This window comes from Vicugna pacos, chromosome 21 (genome assembly GCF_048564905.1).
Source record: "Vicugna pacos chromosome 21, VicPac4, whole genome shotgun sequence".
NCBI classification, from domain to species: Eukaryota; Metazoa; Chordata; class Mammalia; order Artiodactyla; family Camelidae; genus Vicugna; species Vicugna pacos.
In genome coordinates, this window is record NC_133007.1 from 26,488,078 (window position 1) to 26,505,454 (window position 17,377).

The 17,377-nt window shown below is 54.3% G+C and overlaps 1 protein-coding gene across 5 annotated transcripts; it reads right to left on the reverse strand.

Moving 5' to 3' along the window:
• Positions 1-484: 484 nt before the first annotated feature.
• On the reverse strand, positions 485-14,042 carry NPR1 (natriuretic peptide receptor 1). Of its 5 annotated transcripts, none has more exons than XM_072946519.1 (22): positions 12,960-14,042; positions 12,073-12,272; positions 11,514-11,627; positions 10,957-11,092; positions 10,389-10,480; positions 9,502-9,637; positions 9,185-9,269; positions 8,251-8,371; positions 7,698-7,772; positions 7,459-7,536; positions 6,957-7,061; positions 6,625-6,774; positions 6,349-6,505; positions 5,908-6,063; positions 5,510-5,678; positions 4,633-4,779; positions 4,424-4,547; positions 4,212-4,280; positions 3,755-3,929; positions 3,412-3,510; positions 1,618-1,709; positions 485-1,466 (listed from the first exon to the last, which is right to left on the reverse strand). In XM_072946519.1, the coding sequence occupies exons 1-22, from the start codon at positions 13,669-13,671 to the stop codon at positions 1,404-1,406; spliced, it is 3,255 nt and encodes a 1,084-aa protein (XP_072802620.1). In that variant the 5' UTR covers positions 13,672-14,042; the 3' UTR covers positions 485-1,403. The 5 variants fall into 5 exon arrangements, with proteins under 5 accessions (XP_072802620.1, XP_006214780.2, XP_031544871.2 ...); XM_006214718.4 differs by having other exon boundaries at positions 6,625-6,696; positions 12,960-14,041; XM_031689011.2 differs by having other exon boundaries at positions 6,625-6,699; positions 12,960-13,806.
• Between the last annotated feature and the right edge of the window lie 3,335 nt (positions 14,043-17,377).

The following is a 17,377-nucleotide window of genomic DNA, read 5'->3' on the forward strand; positions in this document are numbered from 1 at the left end:
AGAGTTATTCTGTAAGCCATCTCTCGTGTTTGTCTACACCATGGGAGTGCACGGGCAGGTGGACAATTCCCAAATTTCAATTGTGGTAAAAAGGGATCCATGTGTCCCCACCCCAGCCCTCCTTCTTGGCTCCCAGGCCTCCTGGGGTAGATGCCAGGACTCTCCATTCAGTCCACACTCATTATATTCCTACTGCATGCTGGGCATTGGGTAACACAGCAGTTCTCAAATTGCAGCCCACGGATTTGGTGAGTCTCCAAGATCCTTTCAGGGGATGGATGAGGTCAAACGGACTTTTATAATCCTGCTGATGGATTATTTGCCTTATTGACTGTGTTGGTATTTACACTGATGGTGCAAAAACAATGGGGGTAAACCTGCTGGTGTCTTAGCATAAATCAAGGCAGTAGCACCCAACTAGACCTGGTAGTCTTCCAAAAAAATCAGTTTCTCTTAAGAAAGTCCTTTATAAAGCAGCAAAAGATTACCATGTGAGGGGTTTATTATAGTTACTTTAAGTGAGTAATAAAGATTTGTTTTAATTTCTAATACAGAATATGTTGATAGCTGTCACCCACAGAAACAAAAGCTCTTGGGGGCCCTCAGTAATTCTTAAGGGGGTGGCTGTGGTCCTGAGACCAACAACAGCGTTGGCCTGGCAGGGATAATCCTTACGCTGTTTCACTCCTCAGAGTGGAAGGGGAACCGCGCCTTTTTCAGATACTGCATTCCCACCTTGAGAAACATGTCTTGTTTGAAGTAGAGGGTGGGGAATATAGCTGTTTTCTGGCAACCCTCTCTCCCTCAAGAAAAGACACTCTCACTGGAATAAAGATTTTAATGGTCTCCATTCACAGGAGAATCAAGGCCTACAGGCCCACAGCCCCCGTGCCTGCCCCTTGTCCCCTGTGCACTGTTGGGCAGTAGGGCACAGGGGGTGTTTGCGGCCCCTGTGGGCTCGGCCCAGGTGTGGACTCCTCTCGCCCCCTAGATTCACCTAACGTCCTTTCCTGTTCCCCCTTGGGGGCTCTTCCCCCTCCTCATAAAAGTCACAGCGCAGCAAGGTTGCAGGAGGAGGGAACAGGGAAGGGCAGGGGGACCCAGGAATCCACACCCCAGCCTGGCTGGGCCTGAGTCAGGGTGGAGAGCGGGTGCGTGTGCCTATGTGTGTTGCTGGGCGTGACTGGGAGTTCTGGTCCAGTCCTGTGAGCTCCAGGATCTCCCCCAAACCAGTCCTCTTCCAGAGGTAATATCTGGTGTCTCCACCGAGGTCAGCACACCTGAACTGTGGAAACTACTTCTTTGGCAATGGTGGGGCTGCTGTGGGTGAGGCTGAGGCCTGGCACCTAACTGTCACCTCTGGCTCTGGGAAGTGAGGTGTGAAAGGCCAGGAGGGAGGCAGGTCAGCCCCGCGTGCTACTCCCCCGCTCCCCCAGGAGCCAGTAGGTCCGAACTTTGCCTTTGCCCTGGAGGGAAAAAGAGGAGGTTGGGGTGGGGAGTGACATGCCCCCTTTCCCAAATGATGAGAGTGGGGTTGGCTGCTTGAGAAGGGGTCTGAGGGAGGGAAGCCCCTCTGGGACCCCCAGGTGTGGTGAGGGCATGGGCTTCCTTCCATACCTTCATTTCTACATCCCCTCGAAGCTCCAGCTCGAAACCACCAAACTCTTCCAGGACAGCCTTGGTCTCAGAAGACAAGTGGATCTTCAGGGCTGGGTAGGAGAAGGGAGGAGAAGGGAGATGAGAGATGCAAGAGTTGAGAGTAGGCGATCAGGGACCATGGGGGTAGAAAGATGCTCTCCCTCCTCCCTTTGGCCCAGAAAGCCTCCTAATTCAGAGTCCCACCCCCTCCATGTGGTGTCCCACCACATCGGCCTCTCCCTAAGAACCCTCGAGTCATGCTGTCCCCATTATAGCCACTAGTCACATGCTATTCCCTAAATACAGTTTGAAATGCAGTGCCTCAGATTTATGACTCCATTTCACGTGACCCGTAGCCCCCTGTAACAGAGGCTGCTATGCTGGACCGCACAGATTGTAGGACATTGCCATTACTGCAGAAAGTTCTACTGGACCGCACTTCAGAGTGTTACCAGGCTCTAGACAGACAGCAGAGCAGAGCGGTCAGGAGCTCAGACGTCGGAGCCTGCTCTGCCTGGTACGGATCCCAGCTTGGACACTTGCTTGGGGAAGTAATAGCAACGCTCTGTGCCTCACTCTCCTAGTCTACAAAATGCTGATAGCGACAAGACCCATCTCAAAGCCTCGTGAGGATTGCATGTAACGTTACTCATCGACCATGTAAATAGAATCCAGCATGTAGGTGGCACTGTATGTAAGCAGTCGCTATCCCTGTTATTTAGCTCAACACCCTCATTTTCGGGCTGAGGGGACCCAGGCCTGGGGGAGGAGAGCTGCCCAAGCTGCTGAGGTTGGCCCCAGGCCTCCTGACTCCTGACTGACTCCTCCCCACACCCCTTCTCCGACCTCCCTCTGACCTCGCCCCTACCACTCCTGGGGTCTGCATCATGGAGGCCTTGCTCTGCTGTTAAGCCGTTTCTGAGAATGTGCTCCTTCAGGACTAGACCCCAGTGAGAAGCTTTCTCCTTCTCCAGCAGCCCCCAGCTCAGCTCCCCAGGGACTATCTGCTGAACCACACCCGCTCTGGACTCCCAGGTAGCCCTGCTCCCGCCAGGAGGCTTGCCCGGGTCTGCACGGGCTCCCCAGCAAACGGTGCTCTGGGCGGTCTCAGTATTCCAGGGCCTGGGACTCAGGAGCTGCTCAGTGAATGCTTACCGAATTGAATTGTGTTGAATACAGCAGGAGGTAGATCAATAGGAAGCAAGCCCAAAGAAGAGGGTGGGAACAAGCATTTATTAGGCACCCACTGTGTTCCAAGGGTTGGCCTACGGTTTTTACAACCCTGAGACAGGCCTCATTTTACAGATAAACGGCTGAGGCTCAGAAAAGCTGGATGACACGTATGTGCTGGTCATGATACATGGCTTTCTTAAATAACTCCTCTGAGGTAGGTATTTAATTCTCATTTTACAGACAAGGAAAACCAAGGGTCAGGGAGGTGTAGCAATTTGACACACAGCTGTGTCAGTTGTAGAGCTGAGATGCACACCCAAGTGGGCTGCTCTGAAGCCCTCGTTACCACACCCAAGAGGGCCCTAAAGGTAAGATTCCTGCTGAGAACTGCCGGACATTGGCCTGGGAAGACTTTTCAGTCATTTGGCAAGAAGGCACAGCTGGGACCTGAGTCTCTGATTAGATTTGAGGTGATCTGGCCGGGTTGAACCCTTATGAGAGGGGGCCTGGGAGGAGAGAGAACAGGGATTGGATAGGCTCCAGCTGCCAGGAGCTACAGCGACCCTGCCCTCCCCAGCCCGCCAAGAGGACCCAGCATACCTTCCCCATTAGACTCCATTCTTGAGGCCGTGTTGACTGTGTCCCCAAAGAGACAGTAACGGGGCATCTTCAGCCCCACTACACCAGCACAAACGGGTCCTGGAGGGAGCGGAAGCCCATCAGCGAGTGGGTGGAAGGGGTGTTAAGGGAGATAGGCGGGAGGAATGGAGGGTCGCTATGGGACAGGGCTAGGGCGCTCCAGGAGAGACAGCAGGTGGGATCTGCGGCCCGAGGGAACGCAGGTGCGCGCGCGTATGCGCACTGGTGGTGAGGGAGGTGTGAGGGGTGCTGGAGAGGGGCTGGGCCTGGTCTCCAGCCCTCCCTGCGCCGTGGGCGGCCTCACCTGTGTGGATGCCGATGCGCAAGCGCAGCTGCTCCTGAGGCCTGTGGCGGATGCGGAAGGAGCGCACGGCGTCCAGCAGCGCCAGGGCCATGCGGGCCACCTCGGGGGCGTGCAGCCTCCCATTCCGCACCGGGAGCCCCGACACCACCATGTAGGCGTCGCCGATTGTCTCCACCTGTGAGGGTCAGCCGCGAGAGGGTGCAGGGCCTGAGGCCTGGAACTTTCTCTTCCCCGTGCTGCCTCTACACTGTGTGTCCTGTCCTCCTGTCCCCTCATCTGCTAGCCACTGTGTTTGCTCATCCCTCACAGCCCGCGCAGCTTTTCTGCCCGACCTGGGTCTCCCTGTGACACTGTCCTTGCCCATGTCCCTTGGTCTTATCTTTTAAGACTATGTCATTCTGCCCTACACTTTTCCATGACTGTCCACGTCTGTGTGTCCCTTCCCATCTTTACTCACCTTGTATACATCAAAGTTGTCTATGACGGCATCAAAGCAAGTGTACAGGTCGTTGAGCAGGGTCACCACCTGGAAAAGAAGAGAAGGGGTGGGGAGTAAAGGAACTCACCTGGGCTCTGGTGGAAAAAGCTGACCCAGAAGGCAGGTCTATGGGATGGAGATGCTAAGCCACACCCCTGGCTGCTCTGGCACTGTGGCTGTCCCTGACTTACCTGCATGGGCGTGCTCTCCGCTGACAGGGCTGTGAAACCCACAATGTCACTGAAGTAGATAGTAACGCTGTCAAAGGCTTCGGCCTGGACGGTCTCCCCGCGCTTCAGCTGCTCAGCCACTGAGCTGAGGGGTCAGGGACAGGTGCAGGATCAGAAGGTGAGGTAGGGCTGGGGCAGGGGCTGCGGGAGCACCGGACGCGGGCACTCACTGAGGCAGAATCTGGTAGAGCAGGGCCTCCGCCTTGCGCTTCTCCTCCAGGTAGGCCTGGGTCCGCTCCTCCACCAGCTCCTCCAGGTTGTTGGCGTACTGCTCCATGCGGGACAGCAGGTTGTCCAGGATGTTGCTGCTGCTCCCCCTGAGGGCGGCCACGTGGTAAGAGGAGCAGCGCACCCTGCCCTGAAGACACCCCCCCGCCCCGCACGGACCCACCCCCGACTTAGTGTCAGCCCACCCTGCGACTGATTGCTGTGGGGCCCCTGGGGAGGGTCAGGGTAGTGGGCACAGCACGATGGGAGTGGCGTGGGAAAAGGGTAGGAGGAAAGTTCAATTCATCCAAGACTCCAGGGTCAACTGTGACGTTTCAGACTTATTGGCTATTTTGTTCACCTTTGTTGAACACAAGTGGGTTAGAAGAAGGGGGAGGAGGCAGAAAGGGCCAGGGATCAATTGAGAACAGAGTGAGGGCACACAGGCTGGCAGAGGGGTGTGTCTGGAGAGACAGGGCCCCTACAGGGCACACCAGGAAAGGGAGATCAAAGCGTGCGATGGGAGCTCCTGTGGAAGGCAGAGAGGTGGAGGGAAGAGGCAGAGGCCATTTACTCTGCACGCCACTGAAGGCTGATGGCGTAGGGGCAGGTGAGTGGCGATGCCGGTCGGGGAGAGGGTTATGAGATGTAGGGGACTGCAGGGACAGCTGGGTCATACAGTGTTCACAAAGGGGGCTGTGAGTCTGTGCTGGAGTAGGCTGGGTGCCGGGGAACTGTGTGAGGGCTCTGCCACTGTAGGAATAAGACTTAAACGTGGGGTACGTGGCAGTTGTGGGTGGGTAGAGGCGGCTGGGAGGATGCAGGACTAACACCAGTGACCTATTAAATTTGCGCAGCATCAGGCGAATCTGTTGGAAGGGTGGCCGCTCCTGTGGGTCCTCGGCCCAGCACCGCTGCATCAGCTGCCCCAGTTCCTCCAGGTGACTCTGCAGGGCCAGGGAGGGCCGGAAGGGGGGCTGCTCGCCCCGAGTCACGCGCTCGATGATCTCTGTGTGGTGGGGGAGAGGGGCTGAGGGGTGGGGTCAGCCTAGGGCCTGCTGAGGGATGGGATGGGGTGGTCCAGGACTGGGACACAGGGCAGGGGAACCCTGTAGGGAACTGGACCAGAGTCACTGGCAGCAGTGGAGCAAAAGGTGGTGGCGTTTCCAGGGGCCCCTGTCTCTGGGGCAGGGGTTGGTTGAGTGTGATGGCACTAGGGGAGAGCATGGTCCTCTCACCTTTGGGACTGAGGTCCAAACCTTCCACATGGAAGACACCACTCCTCAGGGCAATCTCCTGAAGGATGATCCCAAAGCTGTACACGTCACCAGCCTGGGAGCCCCGGGCAGGGGGTGAGGCCATTCGCAGGAGCTCTGGGGCGGTCCACAACTTTTCTGTGGGTCAGAGGTCAGGAGTCACAGAGTGAAGGGCCCCAAAGCTAAGGGGTGAGGGGAAACAGGACCCTGGAGGATGTGTCTGGGACTGATCTGGAGACATCACACAGGATGCTGGAGCTGGAGGAGGCCTTGAACCTGCCGTCTGCCTCCCCTTTCTACTGATGACGAACTGAGCCTAGAGTCAGGAAAGGTGGGCTTGAGCCCATCAGAGGCCAGGCATCAGTCTCCCTATCAGGCTGTGCTGGGGGCAGTGTTAGGGGTCAGAGTCAGGGCGGGGCTCACTGGCATAAAGGGTGTGTCCTTGCTCTGGCTCCGGGTCCCTGAAGCTCTCCAGCCCGTAGTCAGTGATCTTGAGCACGAAGCGCCCATCTACCACGCAGTTGGATGACTTGAGGTTCCCATGGGAGCAAATGGCCCCATTGTGTAGGAACAGCATACCCTGGGAAATTTGGGGGGCAGGGGTCTCAGGCATGAGTGGGACCTCCAATCACGGCCAGGCTAGGGGAGAAGCCTGCCTGGCCCTTGCCCCCCACATCCATTGGGCTCTTTGGGGCCTACCTTGACGATGTCATTGGTGAGTGAGTACCGGAACATCCAGTCCAGGGTGATGCTCTCATTCTCCAGAATGTCCTGCTGGGCAGTGAGAGTCAGTCCTGTGCCCTGCAGATGCCCCCAGGAGGAGGAGTGCAGGGGTCCCATTGACATAAGCTGGCAGAAGGGGACAAAGCTTTGGGTTTACTCTAGTGCCACCACCCTCTTCCCTACTCCCATTTTACAGATGAGGAAAATTAAGGTCAGAAAGAGGAAGTGGCTTGTCAAGGGCCTTATGGCCAGTCAGGGGCAGACCTAGGGCTACACCCAGGTTTCTTGACACCCCTTTGTCCCCTCACCTGCAGGCTCCCACGGGGACAGTACTCTGTGAGGATACAGATGTTGGGGGGGTCAGTGCAGGCCCCCACAAACCTGGTCAGGTGTTCATTCTGCACATCCCGCATCTGCAGGTGAGAGCCAGCATCAGAGCCTGATAGAGACCTCAATCCTCATCAAGTTGCTCCCCACCCTCACGGGACCCCCTCACTCTTCTTAAGTCCCTATTCATTCTCTGCAGACATTCTAGAACATTCCCTGCTGATTCCCACTCATGTTCTAAAGAAACTTTCCCCTGGAATCTGCTCCCCACTCCCTCTGCTTCCTAAGCCCCCCACCTCCTATGATGTCTCCAGTATCTCTTTCTCCCCACTTGCTCCCACAACACGCAATGGCCCATCCCAGGGCTGCAGTGCCCACCCTTTCCTAGGACACCCTGTGGTCCCTCCATACCAGTTCTGTTGGCCAACCACCCCCGTGTCCCCAGATTCTCCCCCAGGCCACTGCCTTGCTCCCCGACATTACATGCTTCAGCTCAAACAGGACTTCCCGCGTCAGCTCAATGCGTTTACGGTTCACACGTTTCACAGCCACGAGGTTACCCTGGGCAAGGAATGAAGATGGTCACTGTGAGGAGATGGCCCAGCACTGGGAACTCCACCCCTCCTGACAGCCCACCCTGGCCCCTGTGACCCTCCTCAGTCCCCCATCAGAGCACTGCCCTGCCCCAGTCCTGAGGACCAGTGGTCTTTCCCCAGACCCACCTTATAATATGCTGTCTTGGCAAAGATTTGGAACTGGCCCTCTGTGGTCATCAGGGAGCCATAATTGGAGCCCCTCTGAAGGGAGGAAGTGCAGGAGGGATGGTCAGCCCATGGGCCTTTCAGATTTCTTTTCCATTAAAGGTTATTACAAGATATTGAATATAGTTCCCCATGCCATACAGTAGGTCCTTATTTATCTATTTCACATATAGTAGTGTGTATCTGTTAATCCCAAACTCCTAATTTATCCCTCCCCCTTTCCCCTTTGGTAACTATATGTGTGTTTTCTATATCTGTGAGTATATTATTCTCCTTTTTAAAAACGTATGTTCATATATGCTATCTCTGACCTTTGAAAGAGTCTTGTGAGGGAGGCTCATCGATGTAATTAACACCTGAAGTAGTCTTAGAGAGGGAGTGTGACTTGCCCAAGGTCACACAGCAAATGAAGGCAGAACTGGGGCTAGAATCCTGCTCTCTACCCTACCCATCAGGCACTGCGCCCACACTGTACCCAGCTCTGCCCGCTTACCCCCAGTCCTGCAGTTCTTACCCCACTCAGGGTCAGCCGGCTGCCGGCACTCCGGAGGTGCCTCTCAAGACTGCTGGGCTGCAGGTCCTCCCAGCGCACGCGCCACAGCTCTGAGGCCAGTTCCTTTTCCAGCTGCATCTTCCTGGGGCATGAAACCTGCATCTGAGCCCCAGTCTGAGCCCCTGACCCAAGGTGGGGGCGCTCAGCAGCCCCTCCTCAGCGCCCTGGGATCATGGCAGGTGCTAAGAGATGGATGAGGGAATTACACCCTCTCGCCTGAGAGTCAGGAGGCTTGGGTGAAATTCTGCCTCACTGGCGACCTTGGGGTAGTCATTTCACTTCTCTGAGTCTTATGTTCTGACACCCAAACATCCTCATTTGGAAATTATTTATTTCAAAGCATTGTTATAAGAATGAAAAGAAATGTCTTGTGGAGATGGCTGGCACACAGTAAATGCTTGACTAGCATTAATTTTCTTCCCTCCTGTCTTGCTTCCCTCTGTTAACTTTTCCTGCATTTTCCAGCTACCCACTGGAAGGCAGGAATGAAGCTTCCTTATCTCTCTCCTCCACTCTGGGTTCAAGGGTTCAGCACCCAGTACACAGGAGAGCCATCATCCCCTCTCAGTTAAAATCCAGTCCCACAGGTGCTGAACCACTGCTGCCCATCTGGTCTGCGTGAGCAGGAAGGGAGGATAAACCAGCCTCAGGCCACAATCCACACCCCTATGATGCCACTCCCCCAACTGCTCTGCCCCTTCTGGATCCCCCAGATCCTCCCTGTCGTCTCCTCCTTCTCTCTTCCTGGTGTCCTCTCTTCTCCCCCATCTTCCTCGGCCTTGCTGTGCTGTCCCTTCGCCCTGCTCTCTTCCATCTGGGCCCCTGCCACCTCCTCTGCTATTGGTTCTCCAGGTCTCCTAGCCTCAATCACCGACCGGCCTCAACCCCAGCTCACCTGTAGATGAAGAAGGAGATGATCAGAATGCTGAGCAGGGAGAGGCTGCCCACCAAAGCCAACACTTCCAGGGTGGAAAAGTGGTCTGCAGGGGAGAGTCCGAGTTACAGCAAGAGAGATTTTTGGTTAGACATTAAACGGCAGGATGGAGAACCTTCTAATAGTCAATCAGTGAACTCAGATGATGGATGAAGGGAAGAAAAAGGCAGAAATCTCTCCAGGAAACCCTCAGTGTGGGAAAGAAGCACCTATTTGATTCCCTAAGCAGGAAGAGTGTGATGTCTCCAGAATGGAGGCCCAAAAAAAGTGGCATTCACCTTGATTGCAGGCTGGGTCCTCGTTGTCAAAGCCACATTTGGGGACATCAGGAGGTGGGTATCCCAGGGGCCAGTGTAGTTTGCACCCTGACGTGGTCAGCAGCTCTTGGGAAGTCCCATTGAAGTTCAGAACAACCTGTCGGAGGGCAGGAGTGGTGGATGAGCAAGGGCCATTGGTGAGGCCTCTTGTTCAGTGGATCAGTCTTGCCTCCCACCTACTCCATCTCTACTGCCAGGGACTGTGTGTGGGTGTCAACTGTGCACCGAGCCCCTGCTGTGACTGGGTACAGAGAGCCTCACACTCATGCCCCAAGGGTGCCCCAGAGTAGACAAACTTGAAGATGACTCAAGGGCTTTCTAAAGAAAACTCAGGACAGAATCACAGCCTTACATTCAGGGAGTTTGTAATCTTGGATCGAAGCACATATAATACAGAAAAGGCACCGTTCTCAGTCCGCATTCCGAGGCCTAATCCATGTACTCCTCCTCCAGGAAGCCTTCCTGGATGATCTGCTCCCTGATGCCTGTGGCTTCAATCTCCTCCTGTTCCTAGATGCACTTATGGAGCTGTACAATGTGCATTTATCATGGCCCTGAGTCAGCCTGTCTCTGCTGAGGCGGATCCTGCCTACCTTCAGAAACACAAATCTTCCACAGGGCAGGGCTGTGCTCCCTCCTTAGACACAAGGTTCCCCAAGGGTAATGCCTATGAGTCCCTATCATCCTGGTTCCTCGCCCAGATTGGCCAGGGCTCTCTGTAAGTGACCAAGCATGGCAGGGTGACTACAGAGTACACAGATGCCCTGGCTGGGCTGCAGGACACATGGGAGGTGGAGATGTCATTACCAGTTGGCACTGTTTTCTGGGGGGGGGGGGCACAGCCTTACCCTGAAGGCTCCAGTCTCGGGATCCATATCCCAGAGGGAGAAGTCGGTCTCCCGATCACCATTGCTGTCCATTTTCAGGTATCCTGTCACACCTGGGGGGTACGGAGGAACATAGCTGTGTTTTGAGAGAGTGAAGGTTCAGGAACCATGCACTTCATCTCCATCTTTTGATCTTCTCTGTCTTGCCCTCCATATACATACATGTATTTTATATATGTGTGTAACCCAGACAGGGGTTGTGCACTTAGGAGGAATTCTTTTTTGGGGGGAGGGGGGATAATTAGATTTATTTATTTAATGGAGGTACTGGGGATTGAACCCAGGACCTTACGCATGCTAAGCACAAGCCCTACCGCTGAACTATACCCCCATCGCCTAGGAGGACTCCTTGATGGAACTAGGGAGACAGGAAAGACGTCCAAAGGCAGCTGCAGAGGTTCCTTATAGAAGAGAGGAAGAGACTGGCGTGGGTGAGTGACTGCCTGCACTGCAGGGCTAGAGGCTTCTTAAGGCCTCCTGCCTGGGACACCCCCAAGGTGGCCCATTCCTGCCACCTCCAGGTCCTGACCTTGGAAACTTCGGTTCCACATCCGCTGAGTGATGCCCTCCCCATCGGTGACAGCTCCCCCATGTGCTAGAGTCTCTGTCACTGCCTGGACATACAGCAGGAGCCCATCGTGGAAGGATGCTGGGATGGTGTTCACCTGCAGGGGCAAGCAGAGCTGGGCTGGAGTGGGATGGATGAAGGGCACAGAGTGAGGCAATGTGGGGGAGGGGTGGGAGGCACTGGGAACGTGGAAGAGGGTGGGAGAAAACACCCTCACACGACAAAGAGATTTTACTACTTATAAGATGCCTCTGCATGTATCACTGCTTCTGAATCCGGATAGGCAGATAGGGCAGGACGTATCAGCGTCATTTTACTGATAAGGATGCGAGTTTCAGAAGTTGAACAACTTTCAGTGTCCCCCTCCATTATCAAGAGAGATACGGGAACAATGTGAAGGGAAAGAATGGGAGACCTGGGAATACAGGGATGGCTGGGCGAGCAGGGTGGAGACTGGCAGCGGGTGGTGAAGTAGGGGCTGGAGGTCTATGATGGAGGGTCCCAGGACCAGCTCCTACCAGGCCATCGTCCATGGTGAAGTTGAACTGCTCACGGGCCACGTGTTTTAGCTTCAGCAAGAATTCCAGGTACTCAGGATTATCTGGCTCTTTATATGTAATGATTTTGGCAGCCTGAGGAAGGGGATCGATGGAGAGGGGAGAGATGGGTGCTGACTCCAGTCCTCCCAGTACCCTGAGTGCCCACCTCCCGGAGCTGCATCTCGGCTTAGTTCAAGGTCTAATGGGACCCTATGTCCTTCATGAGGTGCTGCCTCCTTCAAAGCAGGGGATGCACTGGGATGGCTTCTCCAAGTCCTGATGGTCTGTGGGACTTGAATATCCTCCCACCTCAAGCACATCCATGCATGTTTTTAGCCTCCTGGCTCTGAAGTCCCCTGGCCCTCTGTACACACTCTCATCTTAGCCCCCTGCCCTTTGCCACCTGGCTCCCTATGAGCATCAAGAACCTCTTTTCTAGAACCATTTCAGACACTGAGGGACCCAGGACTCAGGACCCAGAAACAACATGCCACCAGCCCAGAGTCCCACAGCCTTGGCTTCCAACCTGGACACCCACCTGAAAGGCCTGGTGGGCACTGACATCCTGCCCATCCCCTCTCTCCCAGGGCCTGCGGGGAGCAAGGCCATGTCCACCTTGTAGGCTTTGCCCGAAGAGGTCCAGGTGGAAGAAAACATACTCCTCCCCACTCAAGCCAGCTTCCAGGGCCAGAAGCATCAGGGTTCTGAAGGTATCTGGGTAGCTGCAGATGTAGATAACTGGGGAGGAAGAGGGGTCAGAGAGAAGCGTAGGTTTCAGGGAGTGGGAAGCTGGAACAGACACGGGGTCACCCAGGGGAGGATGTTCAAAGACCCTGCTGTAGTTAAGCGCAACTCCTGGCTCAGGCTAGGCTTCGGCAGGAGAGAGATGGAGAAGGGAGGGAGAAGGAGGAAGGACAAAGGGGCACAGATAGGGAGAGCCGGAATTGTGGAGCTTAAAGTGGGAAAGGTGAGGTCAGGAGAGGGGAGAGCAGAGGACGGTCAGCTGGAGAGGGGACTGGAAGAGGGGAGGGAGCACTGTGTGTGGGAGCAACGAGAAGGGAAGATGGAGGAGGGGAGAATGCTGTTGGGAAGAAATGGAAAATGGAGGAGAGCAAAGGGATAGGAACTAAGCCGGGGGCCAACTAAGTGCCAAGATGCCTAGAGCCATTTTCTCCCTCCTGTTAACTCGGGAGGAACCTGTGGGAAGAAGGTTGGGAGTGGGGCGGTGAGAAGAGAGGAGAGAGTAGGAACGAGAAGAGGGGTGGCGAGGTGGAGAGAGAAATAGAAACTCAAGAGGTGGAAAGGGCGGAGGAGGCTGAGAGAGCAATGAGGGGCCTCGAGGAGAAGTCTGGCCCGGAGACGAGAGAGGACATCCCGGAGAAGGCCCGGGGGCAAAGCGGCGGGACGGCTGTGCCCGCCGCTCACCTCGGCCTTTGCGCCGCACGGTCCGCAGCAGCATGGTGTAGTGGTCGCGGTCGCCCTCGGCGAACTCCAGGTGGTCCACGGTGATGTTGAGGCGGTCGCGGACCCGCATGTACAGCCCCTCCACGACGAAGAAGCAGGACTGGTCGTCGCCGGGCTGGTAGGCGTAGAGCACGAGCGCCTGGCGCTCCCAGCCCAGCCGTCGGTGCAGCGCCGCCACGAAATCGCCCAGTTTGGCGTGGCTGGGCCCCGCACGGGTGGTCAGCGCGTACTCGTCCTTGGCCCCGAAGCCCAGCGCCGGGGCGCCGGCGGTCAGCAGCGGCACCCGCCAGTGCGCGGTGAAGCGGCCCACAGGCGCGGCGGCGTACACGCAGCCCGGGCCCAGGAACACCGCCGGGTTGTGCTCCCACTTGAGGTCCACCGCGGCGAGGGGCGCGGCGGTGTCGGAGCAGACGCCCAGCGCGCTCTCGCTGCTCCCCAGCACCGTGCGGACTGTCCAGCCCGGCAGCAAGTCCGGGCGCGCCTTCACCCGGGCCAGGGCCAGCTCCACCGCGGGTCCCACGCGCGCCCAAGACCACGGGTACGAAGTGTTGGCCAACGGCAGCACCACGGCCACTGTCAGGTTGCCCGCGTAGCCGCCCGGGAGCAGCAGCAAAGGCGGCAGGAGCAGCAGCAGGCGCAAGCGGGCGCCGGAGGGGCGCCCGGGGCGCGGCATGGCCTCAGCGGGCACCGCGGCGAGCGAGCTCTCCCACCATGGCCTCCTCGGTCCCCTCCGGCTCAGTGGCGGGTCCTGGGCACCGGGAGCGTCCCAGTGGGAGGGAGGAGGAGAGGGGCGGGGGCGCTCACCCCCAGGGCACGCCGCCCTCTCTGGCTGAGACTGTCCGCTCCGGGAGCGCCAAGGGCGCGCGATCGAGGGGTGCGCCCGCCGAGGGCGCTGCGGAGCAGGTGGGTGCGAGGAGAGCGCCGGGGCCGACGGGACCCGAGTGTGAAAGCGTGTGTGTGTGTGTGTGTGTGTGTGTGTGAGTGAGAGCGTGTGTGTGTGTGTGTGTGAGAGAGAGAGAGAGAGAGTGTGAATGTGCGCGCTTATGTATTAGAGAGAAAAAGGGAGCGCGAGTGAGCGCTCGGAGAAGGATGGAAGAGGGCGCGAGGGAGGGAAAGGGCAGTGTGAGTGTTTGTATGTGTGCGTGAGCGCCTGGCCCAGGGAATGTGCCAGAAGGGGCGTCCGGCCGGCCCAAGTCTCCCGCTGTCCGGCGCAGACTGGGGAGGACCCAAGCCAATCTCCTAACCCTCCCTCCCCGCCGCTTCCCCTCCCAGACTCCCAGACCTTATTGCCTATCCTGCATCTTTAACTCCTTCCTCCCCGCCCTGAAATCGCGGGCCCTCCCGCGCCCCCCATCCCGTGCGCTTCCCGTTAGACCCTCTAACTACTTCTCGGTGGCCAAATGCCTTCCTACTCTGAGAAGCGGCACCCGCTTGAAGGGGCTCACTCGCCAAGATGGGAAGGTAACTTAACAGAGATATGTGTGGGAGCAACCGAGGGCCTCTTGCGTCCCACCTTGTCCAGCTCCTCCTACCTGGTTCCGTCTGAGGAAGAAAGAGGTGCTGGTTTGGGCTCTTGGCAGGAAAAGGTGTGAGTTTGTGGATGTGTGTCTGGGGGTGGGGCAGGACGGTGACGGTTTCTGAAAAAGGTGTTAAAAGTAGATGAATCCAGGGTCCCCGTGACCAGTCCGTCTAGGGTCTCACCCACCCCTAGCTTCCAGATTGAGCGGATTAGCGAAGAAAAGCATTAGGTGGAAGGGCAGAGTTAACTCTTTAGTTCTCAAAGGTTGTAGGAAGTGGGAGGGAGAGCTTGTAGGTGGCTGGAGGGGGTAAAAAGGTGTGACCTCAGAGCCGCTCCCAGAGTTTGTGTGTTTGCTTTGTGTTGAGGAGGATTATTAAGAATGGGATTTGTGGGAGCGGTGGGGCACGGTGTTGGAAATGACCCGTTGGAGACTAAAATTGGGGAGAGGGTTTTGGGGCCCTTGACGGCTGGGCTGCTGGCCGGAGAGCCGGTGGAATTAGTCTGCCCTCTAATGGTCAGCTGGAGTCATTGACGATATTGCGCTGCCAACCTCTCTACTGTACCTAGGCAGGACCAAAGATTAGCAAACTTCTTTCATACAGCCAAGAGTCCCAGAGGACCTAGTACCCGTCAAGCACAGGCCAGATGCTGAGTGCGTAAAGATGATGTTATATATATATATATATATATATATATATATATATATATATATATATATTCCGTACCTCGGAGGAACTCTATTTGGGACAGATAGATGTAATGTAATACAGTTAAGCACTACATCAGAGAGATGGGTAAATTCTCTGGACCTGGCAGCAAGTCCAGAAAGAGGCCTAGGAAAGGACTATTTTGCTTGCAGTGGGACCAGGAAAATCTCCAAAGAGAAATAATTCAACAAGGATAGGAGGATGAGAAAGGTATTCTGTGCAGAGAGATCACAATATTGAAGTATGTTTCCCATACACTTAGGAGAATTTTGAATATTCTAATGGTCTAGAGCAAACAGTTGGTCCATGGGAGCCCATGGACCAACTTCAGACAGCAGGCAGGCATGTTTTGTTTGACCTGCAGTCTCTCTCATACATATATAATATTATTTAATTGCCCACACTTAAAAATCAGTAGATTGCACATGAATATTTGGATTTCTGACTTATCTTGAAATATTGGAGAACAGGTCCTGCATCTCTCCATGAACAATCAGCTGATACCAAGTATCCATTACTTCAAAATGGATGAGTCCAATTCATCACAGTTCCTATTCACCCTGTTCACTCATTTGCATTCCTGGCTGTAGGGGGAGTATATTTTTTCTACTCTGATCTAGAATATAAGCTGTGTGCATGTAAGAATGACTGAGGAGTAGAGACACGAAAGGGCAGCAGAGGGCAGATCACGCAAGCTTTTGTGTGACAGGCATAATGTCTTTGTCCTGTAAGGAGGGCTCCAGAGGCTATAGAGGTAGATAAGAGATTGGGAGAGTCTTAAAAAACAGTTTTATTGAGGTATAATTGATAAACCATAAGCTATGCACATTTAGTATATACAAGTTGATGAGTTTGGATTTTTACATACACCCATGAAACTGTCACCACAGTATCAAGGTAATAAACATTTCTATCACCTCCAAGTTTCCTTGTGTCCTTTGTGTGTCTGTGTGTGTGTGTGTGTGTGTGTGTTAAGAATACTTAACATGAGATCTACCCTCTCAACAAAATTTTAGATGTGTAATACAGTGTTGTTGACTACAGGGAGATGTTTTGTAAGTAGAATCAGTTGGACTTCAGGAACAAGGACAGCATACAAATAACTGAAGTCTAGGTGATATTGACCCATTAGTTAAGAAGCTGAAGAAGCAGGTTTTGGGGGGATGATAACAATTTCAGTTTATTGGGTTTGAGCTGCCTGTAGATACACAAGTGGAGGTATCCAATAAGCTATTGGATTAGTGGAATGAGCTCAGGAGGAGGCTAGAAATCTAATTTAACATGGGAGGATATAGCTCAGTGGTAGAGGGTATAGCTAGCATGCTTGAAGCCCTGGGTTCAGTCCCGAGTACCTCCAACAAAATAAATAAATAAATAAGCATGATTACCTCTCCCTGCAAAATAAAGAAATCTAATTTAGTAATTGAGCTTCTCTTTCAGCAACAGTGGACTAAATAATTTGTCCAAACTCTGAGCTGAGCTGAAAGAACTACAAATGTTGGATGAAATGCTTTTTAAAATCAAAGAACTAGGAAGACAGTAAGAGCGTGAAAGGACAGAAAAGCAGTGAGTTGAGACCAGTGTTTATCCCGAAATCATTTGCTGATTTCAGAACTGGTGGCAGAAAATAGGCTGTATGGGTCGAATGAGACAAAAGTTGGGATCCAAGGGTCCCCAAAGATGATTACCCTGGTAAACCACCTTCCTATTTTGGGTTAGGATCCTGAAAGGCTGCACTCCTAGGGGAAAATAGGAGTAAGATAAACTAGAAATAAACAGAAAATCCAGAGCTGAAATATTCAAAAGTTAAAATTAAGGACCAATCAATGGGTTTAACAAAAAGTTAGATTTGACTGAGGAGTAAGTTATATATTGAAAGAAAGGACAGAAGAAGCTACTCAGAATGAAGCATGGATAAAAAGGAATGAAAACCGTAAAAGGGAGGGTTAGAGATATAAAGGATACTGTACGAAGTCTGACATGCCTTTATTTGGCACCCAGGAGGGAGGGAAATAATAGAGTAGAAGCAATATTTAAAGAGATAATGGCTGAGAAACTTAAAAAATAAAAGAAATACATCAAACCATGGATTCAAGAAGTTTAACAAACCTCAGGTAAGATTAAAAAAAAAATCCATATCCAGACCCATCAGA

Excerpts from the sequence above, each read along its gene's own strand:
- NPR1 (XM_072946519.1), bottom strand. The coding sequence starts at position 13,671 with ATGCCGCGCCCCGGGCGCCCCTCCGGCGCCCGCTTGCGCCTGCTGCTG. Across the intron at positions 7,773-8,250 it reads GCCGGCTGACCCTGAGTGGG|AGGGGCTCCAATTATGGCTC; the intron begins GTAAGAACTGCA and ends TCCTCCCTTCAG. Across the intron at positions 1,710-3,411 it reads AATGGAGTCTAATGGGGAAG|CCCTGAAGATCCACTTGTCT; the intron begins GTATGCTGGGTC and ends TCTCCTACCCAG.